This window comes from Larus michahellis, chromosome 13, assembly GCF_964199755.1.
Source record: "Larus michahellis chromosome 13, bLarMic1.1, whole genome shotgun sequence".
NCBI lineage: Eukaryota > Metazoa > Chordata > Aves > Charadriiformes > Laridae > Larus > Larus michahellis.
The window spans coordinates 13,642,268-13,661,730 of record NC_133908.1 but is presented as its reverse complement, the minus strand read 5'-3'; the positions used below and the strand labels follow the sequence as shown (position 1 = coordinate 13,661,730).

The following is a 19,463-nucleotide window of genomic DNA, read 5'->3' as shown; positions in this document are numbered from 1 at the left end:
GCGGGGCCTGCTCATGAGAGGGCGGTGTGGGCACGCCCTGCGCGTGCGTGTTGGCCCCGCTCGATTCCCCCCCCCCCCCCCCCCCCCCCCCTTCCCTCCGTGGCCTCTGAGGGGATTCCCGCCGACACAGCTCGGTCTCGCCGCCGGGAGGAGGCGACCGTGCTGAGGCGGGTGTCCCCGCCGCTGTCGGTGTCTCCGAGCGGCGGCCGATGGACAGATACGTGGTTAAACGCCCCCCCGGTGAGGCGGGGGGCGGCGGGAAGAGGCCGCGGCCAGCGGAGCCCGCCCCGGGGCAGCCCCCCTGGCAGGAGATCCGCGCCGAGGGCCTCAGCTGCGACTACCGCCTCCTCTTCGGCAAGGCTGAGGCTGACGAGATCTTTCAGCGGCTGGAGGAGGAGGTGGAATACTTCGAAGGTAAGGGCCGCAGGGAGGGCTCGGTTTACGGTCCCCCGGGCCCCCGCCCGGTGAAGTGTTTCCCTTCCCTTCCCGGCCCGGCCAAGGCGAGTGCCGGGGTGATTCCGGTGGCCTGGGCAGAGCTGCTGGGCGGTGGGAAGGTTTCTGCAGGCGCCCGGTGTTTGCATAATCCAGCCCTGCCAAGTGAAGTGCGAGCACAGGTCTGGTCCTGTTTTACTTAGCTTGAAGTGCGTGACAAGCGGTTTCATTCACGTTTTAATGTTTGCAGAGAACAGGGCTAGTCCTGGAAAGGTGACAGGAGGCTGTTGGTAGATGTAGTATATGAGACATCCCCCGTCACATTAATTCAACAACAGAATATGATGGGGATGCTCATCCCCGTTCGTTGCATTCAGTGGTCATAAAGCAGTGTCGCGCTTGAGAGTTAAGTACTTTGTTAGGACAGAGACACTTGACCACAGATGACAGCTTTTGGGTTGTCATCAGCATCCTCATTTCTGTTGTCCCACGGGAGTTTCACAGACGCTCCAAACCAAGATTGTTGAAACTGTGAACTGCAGAGGTAATACAAAGTTGGTTTTATTCCTTCTCATCTCTTGTTTAAACAGGTGAAATGACGAAATTGCATGTGTTTGGCAAATGGCATCACATTCCAAGGAAGCAGGTAACCTATGGAGATCCTGAGTTAACATACACTTATTCAGGCGTTACCTTTTCTCCTAAACCGTGGATACCAGTTCTCAACCGTATCAGAGACCGCATTGCTTTGGACACAGGACACACTTTTAATTTTGTTCTCATTAACAGGTATGTCTGATCTCCGATTGCATCAAGCAGCTTGTTCAAATGAAAAATTGCTTGTGCAACGCTACTGACAGATCATTGACAAATTGGTTTACATTCCTTTAATTAGATTGGTAGACGAACTAACTAATCTGTTCTGTGTACAGATATAAAGATGGTGGGGACCACATAGGTGAACATCGAGATGATGAGAGGGAACTGGTTCCACGCAGTCCTATTGCCTCTGTGTCCTTTGGAGCTTGCAGGGACTTTGTTTTCAGGCACTGTGATTCCAGAGGGAAAAACGCAACGCGCCACATCAAGCCCATCAAACTGCAGCTGGCCCACGGCAGCCTGCTGATGATGAAGTACCCCACCAACGTGTATTGGTACCACAGCCTGCCCATCCGCAAGAGAGTACTTGCCCCAAGAATCAACCTCACATTTCGGAAAGTGATGGCTATAGCCAAGAAGTGAATTATACAGCAATCAAGCACCTTTTGACTCTGGAAACAGGAGCTTTCTTCCCCAACATAACTGTCAAATTCTCACTCAAACACTGTCTTTGATGATCCAAGGAACCAGATGAGCAAATTAAACTAGGAGAGGAGATAGTGTACTTGGTAACTTGCTAATAAAGACTGCAACTACTGATTTTACATGCCAAGAATCCTTTCTCTCTGAAATGTTGCTGTAGTCCTGCCGATACATACATTTTCAATGAGTAATATCCTTGGCTTTGCTCAGGAGGAGGTTTGTTCTCAACTGATCTTAATCTGGCCAGTTTTCCAAAAAGATCAAATTACTCTATATCCTTCAGATCCCAATGAAACAGTTTATAAATACTACAAACTACAAGACGTAATCATTTACAGTGAGCCTGAAAGCTGATACTGTTCAACAGGTGACACTTCCATGTATGCTCTGTCGATGAGCTATGAATTGCGTGTTTTTAAAATGTAAAATACAAGTGAGACTGACATGAAAAGGAGGAGCACTGAGATATGAATATAGTGAGCGTGACATGGCTGGCTGCATGTTTTAGTGTCACTATGACTTTTGCCTGCTTATGTTCCTCTGCTGCTCTACTTCTGCGGGAGACTGGGTTCTTTTGGTCAGTGGCGTGGTGGGGCAGGAGGAAGCACGAGGTGCTACCACACAGGGCAAGGGCCCCCTCTTCTGCAGGTCCTTTGTACAGAAACCATAAGATGACCTCTTGGGGAGAGACTGGGTTGGACCGTTTATGCAGACAATGCATCGTGAAAGGCTACAACTTCTGAGAGTGTCTGTTTTTCTAAATAATCATCTGTAGGGATTCCATTCTGACTACCTGAAAGCCATCACCTTCCATCCTGGCAGTGAATCCTGATGAAATGAGGAAAGGCTGTTCAAAGTCACCGACAGGTCTTGAGGAATCAAGCAATGGTAAGTACTTAGCGAGAATGTGAACTGATCCCCGTGTAACCAGGGTACAAGCATCTGAATTAATGATGGGCTCTATCCTTCAGCAGTAGGTCCATTAGGGCTATGTCTGTTTAGATGATTTGGAGTTGGTACTTGCCACCCTCTGCCACTACCAGAACATGCTATATATAGCGTGAATTGCTCCTGCGTGAATGCTTCTTATCCAGAGAATGTTAAGTGCTGCTTCCATTGGATATATCAAACGTGGTTTGGCTTATAGCTTGGCCTTTGTTTCAAGACATAACCACACAAGAACAGCTACTTTCTCTAATAAGTTTATTCTTTTATTGCTACTGTACAGTTACAAAAATACCCTGAAGTGAAAACACAACTTCAAACAGCAGTGCAGTGGTTTGGCTATAATATAATTTTTTAAATAATGCACAAAATAAGACCAGAATAATCCAAACACAGAGATGTCATCATGGAGGTCTTACCTAGTGTTTTTTTTTCACCTTTTACATTTTATTAACACCACCTCCACCACAGGAAGCTTGTAAGTAACAGCATTTGATGAGCCTCATATGCCTGTGCAGAGCCCAATGACTTCAAAAGGTGAGGGTTGGGTGGCAAACATCTGCAGAGGTCTTTGATGCTCACAGTAGGCTGGGAGCATCCAGCGTAGCTCAGGACCAGGACCAAGGTGCTGACACTTTACTTCCTTCCTCACACTGAGGGCTAAGCCAAGACCACCTGCTCCTTCCTAACAGTGAAAACTAGAACAAATGCTGACTACTCCACCCTCATCTTTATAGCCCTTGAGGAAGCTTTCGGAGGAAATCTGCAGCTGAGTGAAATTGAGCAGTTTATCGGTGTTGGTACAGCAACTGTGCGTTCATTCTCATCAAACCAGTCCCTGTTGGAAAGCAGCTCTATGCAAAAGAAAAACAGATGGAACACGCAAGCTTGCAGTAGTATGTGGCTTTCCGTCCCTGTTACGAGCTGATAAATTTAAGACTTAGCCTATTGTGTGCGTATGTTCTGACCCACCTCCAGCATTACTGCTTTCTAAACAAAGTGACCTGTTCAGATGAACTTCTCAAAAATTCAGTTAAAAACTAAACAGACCCTGTTGAGAATAGATATTGCAGAATATACGTTGCTGGCAGTGGAAATGTTTTGAAGTTCTGAGGTACAAATGGTAGACCTGCTGGAGCCCGATGCTTTGCATGTTTTTCTTTAGATGACATCCAGCACTGCTTTATAGAGCTCCTGCTGCACATCTGTGCTGCCCAGAACAGAGGGTTCTCACCTTCTCCAAGTCAATGGCCGGGGCATTTTTGGCATTTTTCATCCTTCTAGGTTTTTTGTTTTGTTTGTTTTTCTTGCTTTTCCATCACTTAAAATAGAAAGGTTAAAACCATGATACTGCTAGCCTAGCACAGACAGGGAGACTTCTCAGGAACTAGTATATCAGTGGATTTATAAAGACTATTTTATGTGCTATGAGCATTACTTGGAGCAGGAATTGTGATCCATACTCTGGAATGATCAGCTGTGTAAATAGTTTTGCATATACATCCATTACCACTCCTGGTTTGGCTGGTTTTGAGCCTTCCATTAAGGAACTCTGAATGCCTATGAGCTTTGGGCAGCAATATGAATACATGAGGTACAAAGTTGCCCTAAAAAACTATTAAGACAGTTGTTACCATTTGAAAACGTAGTTGCTGTTTTACACTGAAAAAGCTTGTCTGATAGAAAAGAGATAAAAATAGCCTACATACTTTATTCCTGGTAATTTCAAAGCAGTCAAAAGGATAAATTTTGCTGCTTCTCCCTCCGTGCTTTGTTTGGGACTTCTTTTTTTACATGTCAAACAATCTAGAGCAGCAAACGACACCTTACTTCCATTTATACAGCAATCTGTATCTAATGCAGTGACACCAGTCTTTTCAGACTGCTGCACTACTTCACAAGACAAGTAAGTGCCCACCAGTCCCGATTCAGTTGCGTATACTCTAACTTCACAAGGATGCTTGGGTTGCTGTACATCTCAGCTCACAATCACAACCGGTACAAGCTCTAAAGCTCAACTGCAAGCCAGACAGCATGTATCTGAATGGTTGATGAAAAATGGCAGTTTTCAGCATTAAAATAGGACGGGCAAGTCTAGAACACCAATTACAGTAGCCTTGAAATCACAGCATTAAAAGTTGTAGTCAATACTACAAGCAACCGTATTCAACAGCTTCATAGTGACGAAGGAAATTACAATACTGATTGCTAGCAAACACTTCTGTCTCTTGATTTCAGCTATATTCCAAATATACAGAGCAATAAATCAGGGTCTCAGTTCCTAATAGATTGAAAAACTTAGATTTTCTCCTGGAAAAAGGAAACCACGCTTTCAATCAGCAGAAGTACTCCTATGATGTATAAAGAACTAAAATATTAGGAAAATGATGTGATCAGGGAAGTTGTTTTTCACATCGTGCCTATTATGTAGAGATTTATTAATTAGCTGGGACATCAAGAGAAATCCGATTCCGTTAGTAGTTCATCCCATCATCTTGAGACGTTTATCAGAACGCAACTGACATGCAGCGGACTCAGACAATGGTAAGGTAGATACTCAAATAAGCTCAAGGCACTTTGTTTCTTAAATCTTTGCCTTTGATAACAGTAGCTTCCCATCAACCGCTTCTGGGGCTCCCCTGTTGAGAAACGTCTGCAGCGAAATGTATCGGATTAAGCATCTCCCTTTGAAAATTTACATACGTGTCAGAATATGGAATACAGCCTTGGGAAGTCTGTTTGAAATGTCTGTTTCAGAGCTGTGATGTTGACAAAATTACTACCTAACAGAATAACTGCTTCTCTAACACAGATATACTTTGGACTGCACAACGTTAGCAGACCAACTTTGGGTAGCGTAATTTTGGTACAAAACACAACTCCCAGCAGGAGCCAGCCATTGCCATGGAGGGAGGGAAAAGTTAAAGGGCCCGTGGTGGGTTATTTGCATAACAGACAGGAGGTGCAACGTAGATCTCATTAGAGGAATTTTGTCAGTTTTTGTCCTTCTTCTGCTCTGTTCATCACTCTTCAGCCCTCAACTCCAAGCTTTGGTGCTGTACCCTCGAGTGAACACGCTCGTAAAAAAGCAAGTAAGCACTAGAAGAAAGGACTTCCTGCAAACTAGCTTTGCGAACGGTGTCATCAGAAATCCACAGCCACTGACTGCTGACAGAGAGTGGGTTCTTAGGAGAAGGTGGAGAGCGGCGGTAAGTCACAAAATGTCCAGAATGCATGTCTCCATGATGAACTACAACTGCCATCAGACGGTAAAGGTATACAGGGGAACTGAAGAACAAATGAGAAAAAGGAGAGGGTCAGCAGCTCTTGCAGGTCACGACATACCAGAAGCAGCCCCATGTGGTTTGTCTTCAGTTTGAATTTCTTTTTAGAGCAAATAGCTCCGTAAGAGACATACAGGCTTGCAGTTACTTTGCAGTATACTAAGTCTTCACTGCAGTACTGCTTTATTCTGTTATTGAGAAAACCAAACTATTTATTGTAGAAGTTTATGCTACAGAGCGCTACTACATTTTGTACAGCATAACTGATTCAATTTTCAACAGCGTTTTCCACCAAACCTACCAATGTGCCAGTATTTAGTTCTTAAAGTTGTTACTGGACAGAAAAGCTATTCTAGAAGAACGTGCTTTTAACTGAAAAGAGGCAAAATTGCAGGAGGTAACCCACGGATAACGCTGGACACACTTTGGAGGACTTGCTCTACAACTGTCTTCGTAACAAACACTTGGCAAAAAATGCTTCCAGGCTTCTTATTTCACACACTGATTGTGGGAATTGTCTCCCACATGGGGAAGATACAGAATGGCAGATAGAAGAAGTGGTATAGAACTAACTGGTGTGACAGTAAGTGAACATTCTCAAAAGCCAAGAAAACAGATTATCAGGAGAAGCATCAAGTAGAATCGTGGCAGTTGCAATTTAAATCAAGCTTGTTAAATACAATGTTTGAAAAAAGTCTGTAAGAGATTTATGGCTTTCTTGCAATAGTTTTAAAATCAGAGTAGAGGAAAAATGAAAGGAAGGGGTAGACGAAAACAGCAAGAATAAGATTATGGCTATTCAGAAGGATGATTTACTGCATCATGAACCAGGGAAGGGAGATTGAGTTTTGCTTGTAATATGCAATACTGTCTTTTCTAGGAGAGAAACTGAGCCAAAGAAAACCAATAAAAATGAGCCAAGAGAAAAGAAAAAGAATTTCTGCACAGAAGCTAAGATGGATGTTAAATTCTGTGACTATGCAGCCTCACAGTAAAGACAGAATAAAGGAAGACATAGTTTGAAGGGACAGAAATTACAAAATAGGATACAAATCTCTAACTTACCTGCATTCAGGGAATGCAGCAAGTGGAAAAGTTCCTGAGGACATTATAAATGAAGAGGAGCAGGCACCATTCATAAAGAGCGGTTTAGTACCAGATGGTTGTTCTGCATCTGCAAGAGAAAGACGACACTCAGTAATTTAACTCAAATGTTACTATTAGTATTGCTAATAACAGTGCTTCTGTTCTGGCAGTACCTTTCGTCACAGAATGTGAAGGTATTGTACTCATTTTAATTCATTACATATTACAATCCCCTAAGAGATGCAGAGGAGTATAATATCCAAAGACAGTGGTAACTTTCTAGACGACACAAATATCAAAATGACTACGTTTACAAAATCCCAACTAAATAGAATATTGAGCTGCCTAAATGACAGACCTATTACAGCTAGATTTTCTAATTGTTTTTTAAGAAGTCACCATTCCCAGCATTCTTTCTATGCTTGTCCTGAAGCCTTAGAAGAGATCACTAACAAGATAATCCCTTGGACTTCCCGAGTTCAACATTCCTTCATCCTTAACACAAAACTCACATGTTTTATGTTCAATCTGGGATTATTTTGTTTGTTTGTAAGTTCTTTTTAATATTTAGTAAGATCGAATTAAATTATCAAAGCTGAACTGTAAAGTTGGAACGGGGTATATCCTAATGCTTGCAGGGAAGGGATTTCCACGTGTCCTCTTTTCCCAGATCCAAATAAAGACACTGCTCTTATGTTCGTTCTGCACATTATGTTTTGTCACTGAAACGTAGAAATACGTGATAAGATTTTTATTTTCAAAATAAGTACCTGAAGGTTTTACTGCTATTCCATCCTTTGTGCCAGGTGTTGTCTCTTCAGTGTTTTTCTGATTCAGCTCATTTTGGCTTGATTTATGAACAGGAATGCGATATTTGTAGATGTCCATGATCAGGAACTCATTGAACTGTACGTGTTCGTGACGTTTCAGAGGAGTGCCTTGGTTTGACCAGCTCAGTCTTTGCAGATGGATACACAAACACTGAGGAAGCTTCAGCAATATCCCACAGAAAAGGAGAGACAAAATACATTTTAAATTAAGAAAAAACAGCTGTCGAAGTTAAAAGCATACTAACAGAACTGGTAAGTCTAGTGGATAAGGAAATGCATCACTGAACTGTTCCCCCATGTGCTGCTCTATCTGCGTGTGAGCTTACTGGCAATAGTATCCCCTAAGACATGACACTAACTCACAACTCTTGAGATTTCTGACGCCGCCACTACGCTCGCTCACTAGGCAGTAGGATAGATAGCTAGAGTTAATAATTTTCTCCAAATGGAAGAAAAATAAATAAAAATACTTGTGTGCTCTTAAAAAGCACACTATGAACCTCATCTAGCTTGTTGATCTGAAAGGTAGAAATGAGGATTGAAATTTGTTGGAGCGAGTTGTTATAAGACATTTGCTAATACTCAATAAGTAACAGCTTTGCACAGCGAGAGTACCAGGGGAGAAAAGGTCAAGCAGTTATAAATATGTGACATTCAAAGTCATGCCAGGGTTAACCTCTAACAATAAGTACACATTATTATTAATGGCACCCAAGGCTGTTAATTACAGACCAGTGCCCTGTTGTCCTCTGTATTATATGATTACAGAGCAAAAAAATAATAAGAGTTTCTAATATAAACTACACCTGATGTTTAGCACCATATTCACTTAAACCACCTGTATTTAGAACATTTTAATTTCTTTGAAACATGCAATTGCTGAAGTTCTTACAAACATTGTGTATATGAATCACTTCGCTTACCAAGGAAATCAAGAATTAATGCATGACACATGAACTGCCATCGAGCCCAACTCACATTTAAATGCTTTGCTGAATAACAGTAGAATACTCACATTCTTTAAGCTATGGACTTTGATATTTTCCTGAAATGAGGCCTCAATGCCTACAAATAGTTGACAAATGAGCTTACTTTAAGTAAAACCTTAGTCTAATACCAAGAAGTGGACATCAAGCAAAGAGATCAAAGAAGTTACTGTATAACAGGATTTAATAATACATTTGGAGGGTTAGTTTGCCTCACCTTTCCTAATTTTAATTGCTTAACAAATGTTGTTCTCTGGTTTTCTACGCTCTGTCCATTGAGAATCCCTTTTGCCTGAATCTGAAATCAAAGGGAAAAAAAAAGTCATTTGATTACCTGCTGTATCAGATGACTAATAATAGTGCAGGTCTGCACAGCGTGGACAACAGTAACTGTCGATCTAGAACTATTCTCAGTCCATCAATTACATTATTTTCTAGGAATTTTACTAAGAATTGCTGACCTATCCTAATAGGTCTAAACCAAAATCAAGCAGAAATGACAGAACAAGCCCAGTCTCCATTTCTGTTGTTTTTCAACCATGTCATGTGCCATTTCTGTTGGTTTACAAACAAGCCCCTTTGGCTCTGTGCTATCGTTAACTGACAGGCAACTGTAAAATACTGTTTAAAGTACCAGAACAAAAAATGTATGTCAAATATTATCTAAATAATACCGGGTAATTGCAGAACAAAATATTTGTAAATTTTGTAATACTAGTAATAAATAAAGCTTCAAAATACTCTGTGAGGTAAGATCTCCATTTTAAATATAAGAAATCCCAGGCAGGCCAGAGGCTTTCCTGAAGTCACGAAGAAAGGAGTAGAGAACTGAAGCCGTAATTCTGTCAGCAGGCTTAAAACTGAGCTATAAGGTTATATAAATTAAAATGACATACTTTAGTGCAGTTGTCACACACAACATCCTTGACAGATTCAGAGGAGATGAAATGATGGAGGCAGTGGTCCAGCGTCATAGGACGGCCCTTAGGATGAAAAAACAAAATTATTTGCTGTAGTTCTAGGGTGCATACCACTTAATTTTGTGAAAAGGTTTTTCTTATTTTCTTCCATAGAAACTACAGAATTACAGACTTATTTCTTGAGAAAACTGACTAAATGGATTTGAGTATAGAACACTGACAATGTAACTAACTGTGGGGATTCCTCCTCAGTCTGGATTAAACATGGAAAACATCACGGCCTGTAGATAAGAACAATAGTTATGACTCTCTGTGTGACTCCTTTAGTGGGGTTTTAAACTACAGTTACTATTTTTCTCTAAAGTTCCAGCACTTCATGGGTCACTTTATGCACTCTGACCCTCTATATAGGAGAAATACAGCATTTAGTTAAATTTAGGCATTCCTTCCTATTTTTTTTGTAGACTGTACTACATACTGCCAAGTATGAAGGGCATAATCTTCAATGATGGTATAAAAAAAAACAAATAGCACGAGATGCATCCAAAACCCAGCCCTAGCTGTCCAGGAGTGTGTTCTGTAGGCACCACTCAGAATTTCCAGGACTGCAAGTAGTCTGCTACTAGTCTGGAAAGACAAATCTCTAGCAGGTATTAAGTAACAAACTGTTATAGTTCAAAAATGTCACAATTTTGCCCCAAAAATCTACAACATTTTGTCATTTTTCAGAGAGCCAAAAAAACCCAGAAACAATTTCCAGCCGAAATCACTTGATCCAAAAGCCTGTATTGGGTAACTTGTGTACTACCACCACAGAGACAGAGCACCCGAAGGTCACCTTCCGAGACTGCCAGAAACACACAGCCCTCGGGATACAATCTGGTCTGTTCAAATTACGCAGAAAGGACCAAACACTCCGCCAGGAGAAACAGAAAACTCTATTTGTGTCAACAAAGTCATGTTTGTTGTACTAATTGATAATTTGCACCAACCTGTTAGTGATAATGTACTGCGTTAGCACAACGGGATCATTTATAAAAAGGCAAGAAAATAAACTGTAGCTACTCATTTACGCTTAGGCTGTAGCATCTTTAAAAGGTACTAGTGAAGATAAAGTTATGAGGACACAGCCGTAGGCAGACGGGCTGGATCGTGCCTTAATGAGGGATACATACCCACACAGCTGCTGGAATACTCAGGGAGAGACTGTCAAAGGTATCATACCTCACAGGGCTCTGCAAGGAAATATTTCACATATCCAGTGAGCTAAAATTTATGACAGTTCAAAAAAAACCCCAGCTGTCCTCATAAAAGATGAACATATGCCCCCTGGTCCACAATTATCTGGTGGAATAGGGTCAAAACCCCCCGCTCTGCCAAGCAGAGTGCCAGGGAACACGAGGTACACCAGGTGCTACTTAGCCTGTACTTAAATTTGTTTACAAGGTTTTGAAAAGTAAAAGTACCAAATGTACTCTTACAGCTTGATCTACAAATGATATTTACTCTCTGTATTTTTTCCCTGTCCAGGTTACCTTCATCTCCTTACTCTGGATAACTGGACTGCAACTTAATTTGGCTTTGCATGTGCAAACTCAATACTGCGTGCTGAATGAATAGCTAGTCCTAAAACACAACCCATGTGAGTGGATTTTCAGTATATCATAGCTGTGGTACTGAATATTAAATATACTAAGATATTACTCGGTTCGATAAGGCAGCTGTTACCCCACAAAGTGGATCATGCTTAATTTTCTTCAGTATATTTAGTGATACATTCTTGTTCAGCACCAATGCTGTAATAAGTACCTGAAAAAGTAACAGTGTAAGCTCTCAGTTCAGCAAACCTTTGGAGCTTAAACCGTCTATGTCAGAGACAAGGGATGATGGCTTCAAAACGCGGTCTGAGTGTTGGACATCCTTCAATTATACATACTACAAGACACGCATTCTTATACCTGGTGTTCACAGTGTTTGCAAACCATGTTGCTGGTCAGCCTTCCGTGAAAAGGATGCTGAGATTTCCAGTGATTTGACACAGGGGGAAGAGACCCTGAAACACAAAATTGAAACTGTCCTTTTCGTTTCAGTACAGCCATGTTCACTGCTCTTAATTCCACATTTTTGGCCCACAGTAACAAAAGTAACTGCTCTAAAACATGTTCTGTCCCACTGAAAAATAATTAATGGGGGGTTTATAGCTGAAGAGATATGTTTCAGTCCAATACAGACAAAGATCAATAAATATTATCCCTTTAACAAACAAAGCGACTACACTATGACTGAATATTCGTATTTCAGAATAGAAGAACGCATACCTCTTGTTCTGCAGCTTATTTGCTTTTGGGTTATTTCTGGCTGCTACAGAGGAAGATAAAAGATTTCATTAACCCCACCTCAGAAAGCATTAAGTATTAAACATGTTCTTATTTCATCCCTGATATGCTTTTCTGACATTAAGAACAATTGTGGGAGTTTCAGTGTCTCTATATTTGAGGAAGACCAAAAAACCTACTTTGCGACAAATTTATAATTGACAAAACAAACACTTCTAATACAACGAATAATTAATGTGCAGAATTCTTTGTCTCTGAGTACTGAAATAAAAGCTTAACAGATTTTATAAACCCTTTGTATGTATTTTAGACAAAAAGAGGTAGAAACTTTCCATCTGCACTAAATTTACCACTAAACTGGAGGATAAGATAAATTTCATCTCCAAATGGACTACTCCATAAATGTCTGGTTTGCAGTTTTCAAACCTCTTTCATGTGTCAACTCTTAGAGATAAGAATATCTGCTTCGCTGGACTACTGTCCTGTGCTAGTATTTCAATCCCTATATTCAGTGGGTTTAGGAATGCAAAAGCCCTCATGAAAGTGGGATCACTGTAAACTCAAATACATTTGCTTATGAAAACCATTTTCTATTCTTTAGTTTGCCTGACCTATCGATTCATTTCTATCAGAGTTCTAAAGAACAGCTTTGTAAACATAGTGAAAATATCTTCAGTCTCTAAACAGACACTTTATACTTGACACACTTAGGAATCTAGGCAGACTACAGAAACTTCTCCTGATAATGAAATAACACCGGTAAAGAAGTCACCTCCAGCGAATGCACATCGAACAAATGTGTCACACGTGGCTGACGATCCCGTTCATCTTCTAATGAAGAGGTAAGGACATGAAATAGCTCATGAGCGTCCTATTAAATAGAGGCATAAGACTTAAGAGGAACCAAAACCAAAAGAAATTGTACATTAATAGTAATCATTTGTGCATTTGCTGCAGTTTTGCCAAAAAGCTTTCTTCTGTAAAGCTGAACTTTGTACCAGCACCCATTAAAAATATTCTGGGCCATATAAACTCAAGAGACTAAAATGCTTGGAGAAAGAAAGAAAAATGAATGCACAAATGCCTGCTTTCCTTGATGTCAATAAAAGTGTATTTGAAATCTATGCTGTTTGCTTTGGCTCTGAGATATAAAAGATAGAACCATGTTTTATGAGTGAGATAATTGGTCGAGGTCATTGGCCAGCCGCACTTACTTAGGGGCTGAAAATACTGAAAACAAACATTAGAAATCTTTTATGTTACATGTAACTAAATTTGGAAATGTTAGTGGAGTCTGTCCCTCAATGCAGTGTGGCACACTAGCATAGACCCATTATCTATAGCGAATTTAGGGCTGTGTCTGTTCTATTTTAATATTACTGGCTCCATTGTACCAAATCTGAAGGTAATTAAGTATGAGGTTTTGAAGCAGCCAGGGTTTCCATGGCAAATATCTACGCAAACCGAAAACACCATTCATCAATCACAGGTTGTTTTCCTTCACTTTTTAAAGCAAACTTTTCACTACGACAAAGATTCAGCTTTGACACTGGGGGCTATTAGTATCACAGCTTCAGTTTTCTGGTATTCCGTATCTAAGCAATGAGGTGCCTATCAGGCAGTCTTAACTTGAATTCTGTAATCACCTGCTCTTCAAACGATGAGATCTGCCACCTGTACAGCCTTAAAACTTCTAAGAGACAGCTTGCATCCAGGACGTCATCTTCTGTTACCTCTTGGCAGGATAAAGCTAGAGACATCGCATTTAAAAATGTTAGGGAAGAAAAGAACGGTTAGAACCGGTTAGGAAACAAAGACTGGTTAGAACACAAATCTGTTTATTTTAGATTTTATGTTACTTAAGCATCATACAATCAATTAGAGCAGTTATTCTTGATTAAGACAGGTAGACAATGACAATCAAACTAGTATGGATTAATTACCATTCTAGTCTGATTCAGGTTGACTGCGTACGTTCTCCTCATCTATGCAAATTTAAAGGTTTCTCAACTAACTGTTACACAGAGAATAAACACTGAAAAAGACAAATTTTTACCAATGGACTGGGTAAAAATTGGTAGTTTACATGTCACAGAAACCCCAGTATCAATGCCCCATCATCCTTACATCAGTTAAATGTATGCGATCAACTGGCACGATTTTAGTATGAACAATATCCTGAGGCGTGAGAACTTCCAGTGGATTCCCTTTAAAACAAAGGCCTGCGAGGAAAGCCAGGGAGAGCCAACAAATCGCTTCAACATTTTGAGTGCTTAAATACGATGTAACTGATAGACGAATTTAGCACAGGGGCAAGTCTGAAATGGGCTACCAAATCGGGGTTAGAGGCTTTAACATTTGTATCCAACATCATACAGAGTTTCTCATTTAATAGTCCACATTTTGGGTAAAATAGTCAGCTTGGGAAAAAAATGCTTAAATCATTTTATAACGCATTATTTTTCTTTTATATAGAATTCTGAGTGTCCATCTGATTGTGATAGTATTTTTCCTATTTCTTCAATTATACTGAGTCCATATTCATACGGTTTTAACCATCTATATTCTATGAAGAGCAAAAGCATTAAAGCCTGTGGCAACAGGTTCCATAACCACATTTTCAGCACCCCTGTCGCCCCCTGCCTCGATTTGCTCAACCCACTGGCAAACGGCTTCTTCGGAGCCACGAGCGGGGTGCTGGGTTGGCTGCCCGCTGCTTCTCGATTGCCAGGAGAGTTAAACCTGAAAGTTTTCAGCTGTTGGCCAAGAAACAAACGGCTCTGGGGACACATGCAGCTGGGCTTTGCATTTTTTAGGCTCGGTACAGTAAGTTAATACCTTTTGGATCACTACCGCTCCGTGAAAGTTGGTTGAATTTGGCCAATGAGTTCAAAGTTAGTAGAGGGAAATTAAAAAGAGAAGAATACAAGACCATATGAACTTATTTTCTTTAGGAAAGGAGACTAGAAACAATAAAGCTTAAGCTAAATATTTTCTTCTTAGTTTATCACGACATGAAAACATTAAAGTACCTCTTAGGAGATGCAGCAAAGTGACAGACAAGTATTGATGCTCAGTGGACTGGTTCTGCTCTGTCTTGTATTGTGCTGTAAATTCCTCCAGCCACTTGATGAAAGAGGGACAGGAAGATAAGCCTTGCAGCAAAGAGTTCATGAAACAGGTGTTTCCTAAGTTAAGAAGGCCAGGTACGAGCCCTACAAATAGAAGTGTAAGAGTTTACACTATAAAGTCTAGGAAAACCTTACCATTTTCAGTAGCAAGGGTTGTGTTAGGTACTAAATTATTTCAGTTTATTTGGTACTTGCACCCCATGAAAACTAGAAGACCCTGGTATGTGCAACAGCATACTATGAAGTGTTTATATACATGGTGGTCTCTGAGACTTACACTACTTAAAATCTTAAAATTTATTTGAAAAATACTCTTTTTTTTCTGATAGGAATAGATTTCTATCAACAAGACTTAAGGTTCAGGATTATCTGCAAATTACCGTACAAACTGTAAAATTCTTGGTTCCAATACACAGTGCAGACACCCCAGTGCAAGTTTACAGGAGCCGGGGGGGGGGGGTGGGGGTGGGGGTCACTGCTGCAGCGTTGGGTGCTTCAGCTTGGTTTGGGGGAGATTTCTCCTTTCCTCACATTGTTATGAAAACTCTTGGGTTGCCAAGGATTAATAATAGGTATTTCTGTACGACTCTGCTTAGGGAGAGACTTTCCCTTCTCTTGTACTAACATTCAGCGAGGACACATTTATTTTGCATTCCAAAACGCAAAATAAAATAAGGTGCGTTACCTGCAGCAGTTCAGTAAGGAACTTAGAGAAGACATAAAAATGTCACAATTTTAGAAAAATGTCAATTGATACAACTAATACATCACATAAGTAAGAAAACTCCTTTGTTCAATACGTAATTTTTAATTTGTTACATTTCTAAAGAGGACAGCGACCAAAATTTTATCTTTAGCAAGAGAAAATAATTTACAGGCGCTAATAATGAAAAAGAGAAACAGGTGCATTTCCAACAGCCAGGAGAGCGCTCAGCCGAACCAAAATGCAGAGAATCATTAATTCCGGGGGTTTTCGGAGCCGGGGCAGGCTGTCCTCCCCCCCCCCCCGCCCCTTACCTTTCCTCCGCCGCTTCCTCTCGGTGATGGGCCCCCACAGCACGTACATCCCCGCCGCCACGGCAGCGGCCACCCCCCCGATCACGCCCCAGTTCTTCATCACTTTATACCTGAAACGGGGAAAAAAACCCGACCACATAAGCGGGCAGCCGGTACCTCTGGCTGCAGGGACGGCGGCGGACGCCCATCACGCCGCTCGCGGGAAGGGCCGGCCGAGGCCGCTGGCCCCACCGGGCCGCCGCCGCCTTCACCGGGACCGTTCCACGCCGCCCCCCCGCCCCGGGCCGTCCCCGCTGACCTGGCCGCCGTTCCGGCCCGCAGCAACCTCCGCACAGCCCCATCCGCCTCCGCGGCGCCGCCGCCGGGCAGCATCGCCCCCCCGCCCGGCTCCGCCGCCGCCGGAACCAGACCCCCGCGGGCGGGCGGCGCGGCGGACGGGGCGGCGGAGCGCCGGAAGTGGCGCGGGGGGGCCGGTTAGCGCGCGGACCGCCCCTAGCAACAGGCGGCGAGCGGTCGCCAAGGCCGCGGGGAGCCGGGCCTGCTCCGGGCCGGCCCCTTCACCGGGCATGAACGGGGGAGGGCAGGTGTAACGGACCGTCCCCTCGCAGCCCCCCGGCCCTCCTGAGGGGACGCCGGCTTGTGGGGGGCGGGGTTGGCTCAAAGCTGTGGGGAGGAGGTGGGACACTCGAATTCCACAAGCTCAAGTTGCGCCAGGGGAGGTTTAGGTTGGATATTAGGAAAAATTTCCTCACTGAAAGGGTTGTCAAGCTCTGGAACAGGCTGCCCAGGGAAGTGGTGGAGTCACCGTCCCTGGAGGGATTTAAAAAACACGTAGATGTGGCGCTCAGGGACATGGTTTAGCGGTGGACTTGGCAGTGCTGGGTTAGTGGCTGGACTCAACGATCTTAAAGGTCTTTTCCAACCTAAACGATTCTATGATTGTATGAAACCATCTGAACCCCATGAAGAGAGAACAGCCCTCGTCACTGTGTGGCACACACCAGCCCCGACACCCCTCTCCCTCTCATATTTGAGGGCCCCACTCTATTTGCTCTTCCACCTTGTGCTGTTATTTTTTGGTTTTAACTGATGCATTTTGGGGATTGTTTAGAGAAAGAAGTATTTCACGCCAGGGCCAGGAGGGGAGGCACCCGGGAGCGCTTGCAGGAGAATGACTGACAGATGCAGCTTTTGAGAGCACCTCGAGATGGCAGCTGCTGATCGTGTCTGTGGGCCTGGCAGGTAACAGGCTCCCTCCTCACACCTCCCCAGATTAATTCTAACCATCTTCGTTAGCCAAGTGTCTGGTACATCCTGTGTGTCTTTCTGGCCGAGTCGTTCTTCGCCTGACACTGCTCCCTGTGTGCCAGAAGGCTGTTGGTAAGAGGAGAGCGGTCTGGGGAATAAGGGACTGGAGAGCAAGAGGCTGAGAGAAACAGGGGAGCGACAGACAGAAGAAGGATCTGAAGAAATAAAGTTGTCCTGACAGCTGCGGTGTCCATGTGCAACATATCGTTCTCATGGCTGCCTCGTGGACACGAAATACATGAGACATGAAATAACAAAAGAACCAGCCTCCTTAGAGGACCCAATCTCGCACCCTTAACTTACTGGAAAATTGGACCTTATTTAGTAAAAAAGTAACATAGCTGCTGTATTCTAAAAAGAAAGTTGTTCCTTATGCAGTGGATGTATAAGCTAAAACTCTGCTTGAAAAATGCCATTTTCTAGCAAGTTTTTGGGGAGAAGCATCCCAGAGTCTCTGTGAACTCGTGTTTTACAGATAAGTCTCATCCTGGAACTCAGTCAGGCTGCTCTACTGAGACCGCTCTGATAAAGGCCCGCGATGACTGCTTTTCTCTGGAAGTTTTAGCTCAATAATCCTCCCGTTGTACTGACTTTATCTACAGTACTTTACCCAGTGAAACAGAACAGACTTCTTGGATCCTGTTAAAGCATTGAACTATGGTTTCTTTGACTCATATTTTCTGAAGAGGAAACATAAATCTTGCAAATCAGGAAGGTGTTGGCAGACCAGTTTTATCTACTGAGGCCTTTTTGTTTTTTAATTGCGATGGGCCAGGCTGCCCTTTCATTCCAAATAAACTGCTCAGCTCCTTTATGGTAACAAACAGCTGGAACAATGCCATTCTTCACCCTGAAAGCGTCACCACCCAATTCAAAGTCAAGTAAAAGGGTGCACGACTGGAGAGGCGTCTTGTTTATGGAAATCTGTGTGTCTGTGAAGGATAAGCAGAAAATGGCAAGAGAAGTGACAAAGAACGGAGAGCAGAGGAAGATACCAAACACATCCTGAACACGTTCTCTAAACTCGTTCTCAAAAAAGTCCCTTTTAAAATGCTTTTGAGAATATATTACAGAACATGCATGCATTTCATGCAATTAAAATTATGTTCTATCACACTTTTAGGGTAGTATTCAGTTGTCCAAGCCAGGCATCTCGATCCATGTGAGAGAGCCCAACGATGCCTGGGATATCCTCACGGTCCCGCGTGATCCACTGTACAGTCCTGTGCAAAATACACAGCTGGAGGCTGCGGGAGATAGAGAGTAACCCAAAATGGAGCCGATGTCTACGTGTAGGCATCTGGATTCCACTCCTAGCCACAAATGCTTCATTAAATAATTATTCTCCCTATTTTTAAGGGAGCTGAAAACCTGTCTAGGTCAGCTGCAAGTCCCTTCTTATAAATACTAAAACCTGCTAACATTTTCAATATTTAGCGTCACAAACTCAATCTGTGTCATAGCTGAACAAGTCCCATTCACAAACTGCAGCAAGTTTGGTTTGTCACCACTAAGCCCAAGCCTCTTGCATCATCCATTGTTCCCTGACCTGAATTTGTACAACTTAATTCTTCTTCCTCACTGTAGTGCCTTTCACCTGTCTTCATTTGACGCTGTCTTGTTGATTTCAAGCCACTTCTCCAATTTGTCAGATGGATTTTAAATTTTAATCATGTCGAATGTCTCCTAGTCATCTTCCTAGCGTATATTTCCTCTTCGTTTTCTCCTGCAGGCCTTTCTCTGCAAAGGATTCTTTGGTAAATGCAGGAATATGTACAAATAAGGAGAAGGCCTACAGGGATGAATGTGCCAGGGTGACAGGAGATTTTTTTCAGGTAAGTCACTGAGATTTTTACAAACTAATCTCATTCCGCACCTAGGAGCGC

The 19,463-nt window shown here is 42.6% G+C and overlaps 2 protein-coding genes across 4 annotated transcripts; one reads left to right on the top strand and one right to left on the bottom strand.

Moving 5' to 3' along the window:
- Positions 1–39: 39 nt before the first annotated feature.
- Positions 40–13,245, top strand: ALKBH2 (alkB homolog 2, alpha-ketoglutarate dependent dioxygenase). 2 transcript variants are annotated; one of them, XM_074606209.1, is made up of 8 exons: positions 48–414; positions 1,023–1,221; positions 1,365–2,622; positions 5,714–5,888; positions 6,844–7,243; positions 7,913–8,131; positions 11,316–11,427; positions 12,833–13,245. In XM_074606209.1, exons 1-3 carry the CDS (start codon positions 210–212, stop codon positions 1,672–1,674), a joined length of 714 nt encoding a protein of 237 aa, XP_074462310.1. In that variant the 5' UTR covers positions 48–209; the 3' UTR covers positions 1,675–2,622; positions 5,714–5,888; positions 6,844–7,243; positions 7,913–8,131; positions 11,316–11,427; positions 12,833–13,245. The 2 variants fall into 2 exon arrangements, with proteins under 2 accessions (XP_074462311.1, XP_074462310.1); XM_074606210.1 differs by lacking the exons at positions 5,714–5,888; positions 6,844–7,243; positions 7,913–8,131; positions 11,316–11,427; positions 12,833–13,245 and having other exon boundaries at positions 40–414; positions 1,023–1,078; positions 1,365–1,855.
- Positions 2,921–16,693, bottom strand: USP30 (ubiquitin specific peptidase 30). 2 transcript variants are annotated; one of them, XM_074606207.1, is made up of 13 exons: positions 16,568–16,693; positions 16,270–16,379; positions 15,154–15,336; positions 13,768–13,871; positions 12,894–12,992; positions 12,104–12,146; positions 11,744–11,838; positions 10,961–11,020; positions 9,762–9,848; positions 9,083–9,163; positions 7,820–8,039; positions 7,029–7,137; positions 2,921–5,967 (listed from the first exon to the last, which is right to left on the bottom strand). In XM_074606207.1, exons 1-13 carry the CDS (start codon positions 16,639–16,641, stop codon positions 5,703–5,705), a joined length of 1,530 nt encoding a protein of 509 aa, XP_074462308.1. In that variant the 5' UTR covers positions 16,642–16,693; the 3' UTR covers positions 2,921–5,702. The 2 variants fall into 2 exon arrangements, with proteins under 2 accessions (XP_074462308.1, XP_074462309.1); XM_074606208.1 differs by having other exon boundaries at positions 12,104–12,143.
- Between the last annotated feature and the right edge of the window lie 2,770 nt (positions 16,694–19,463).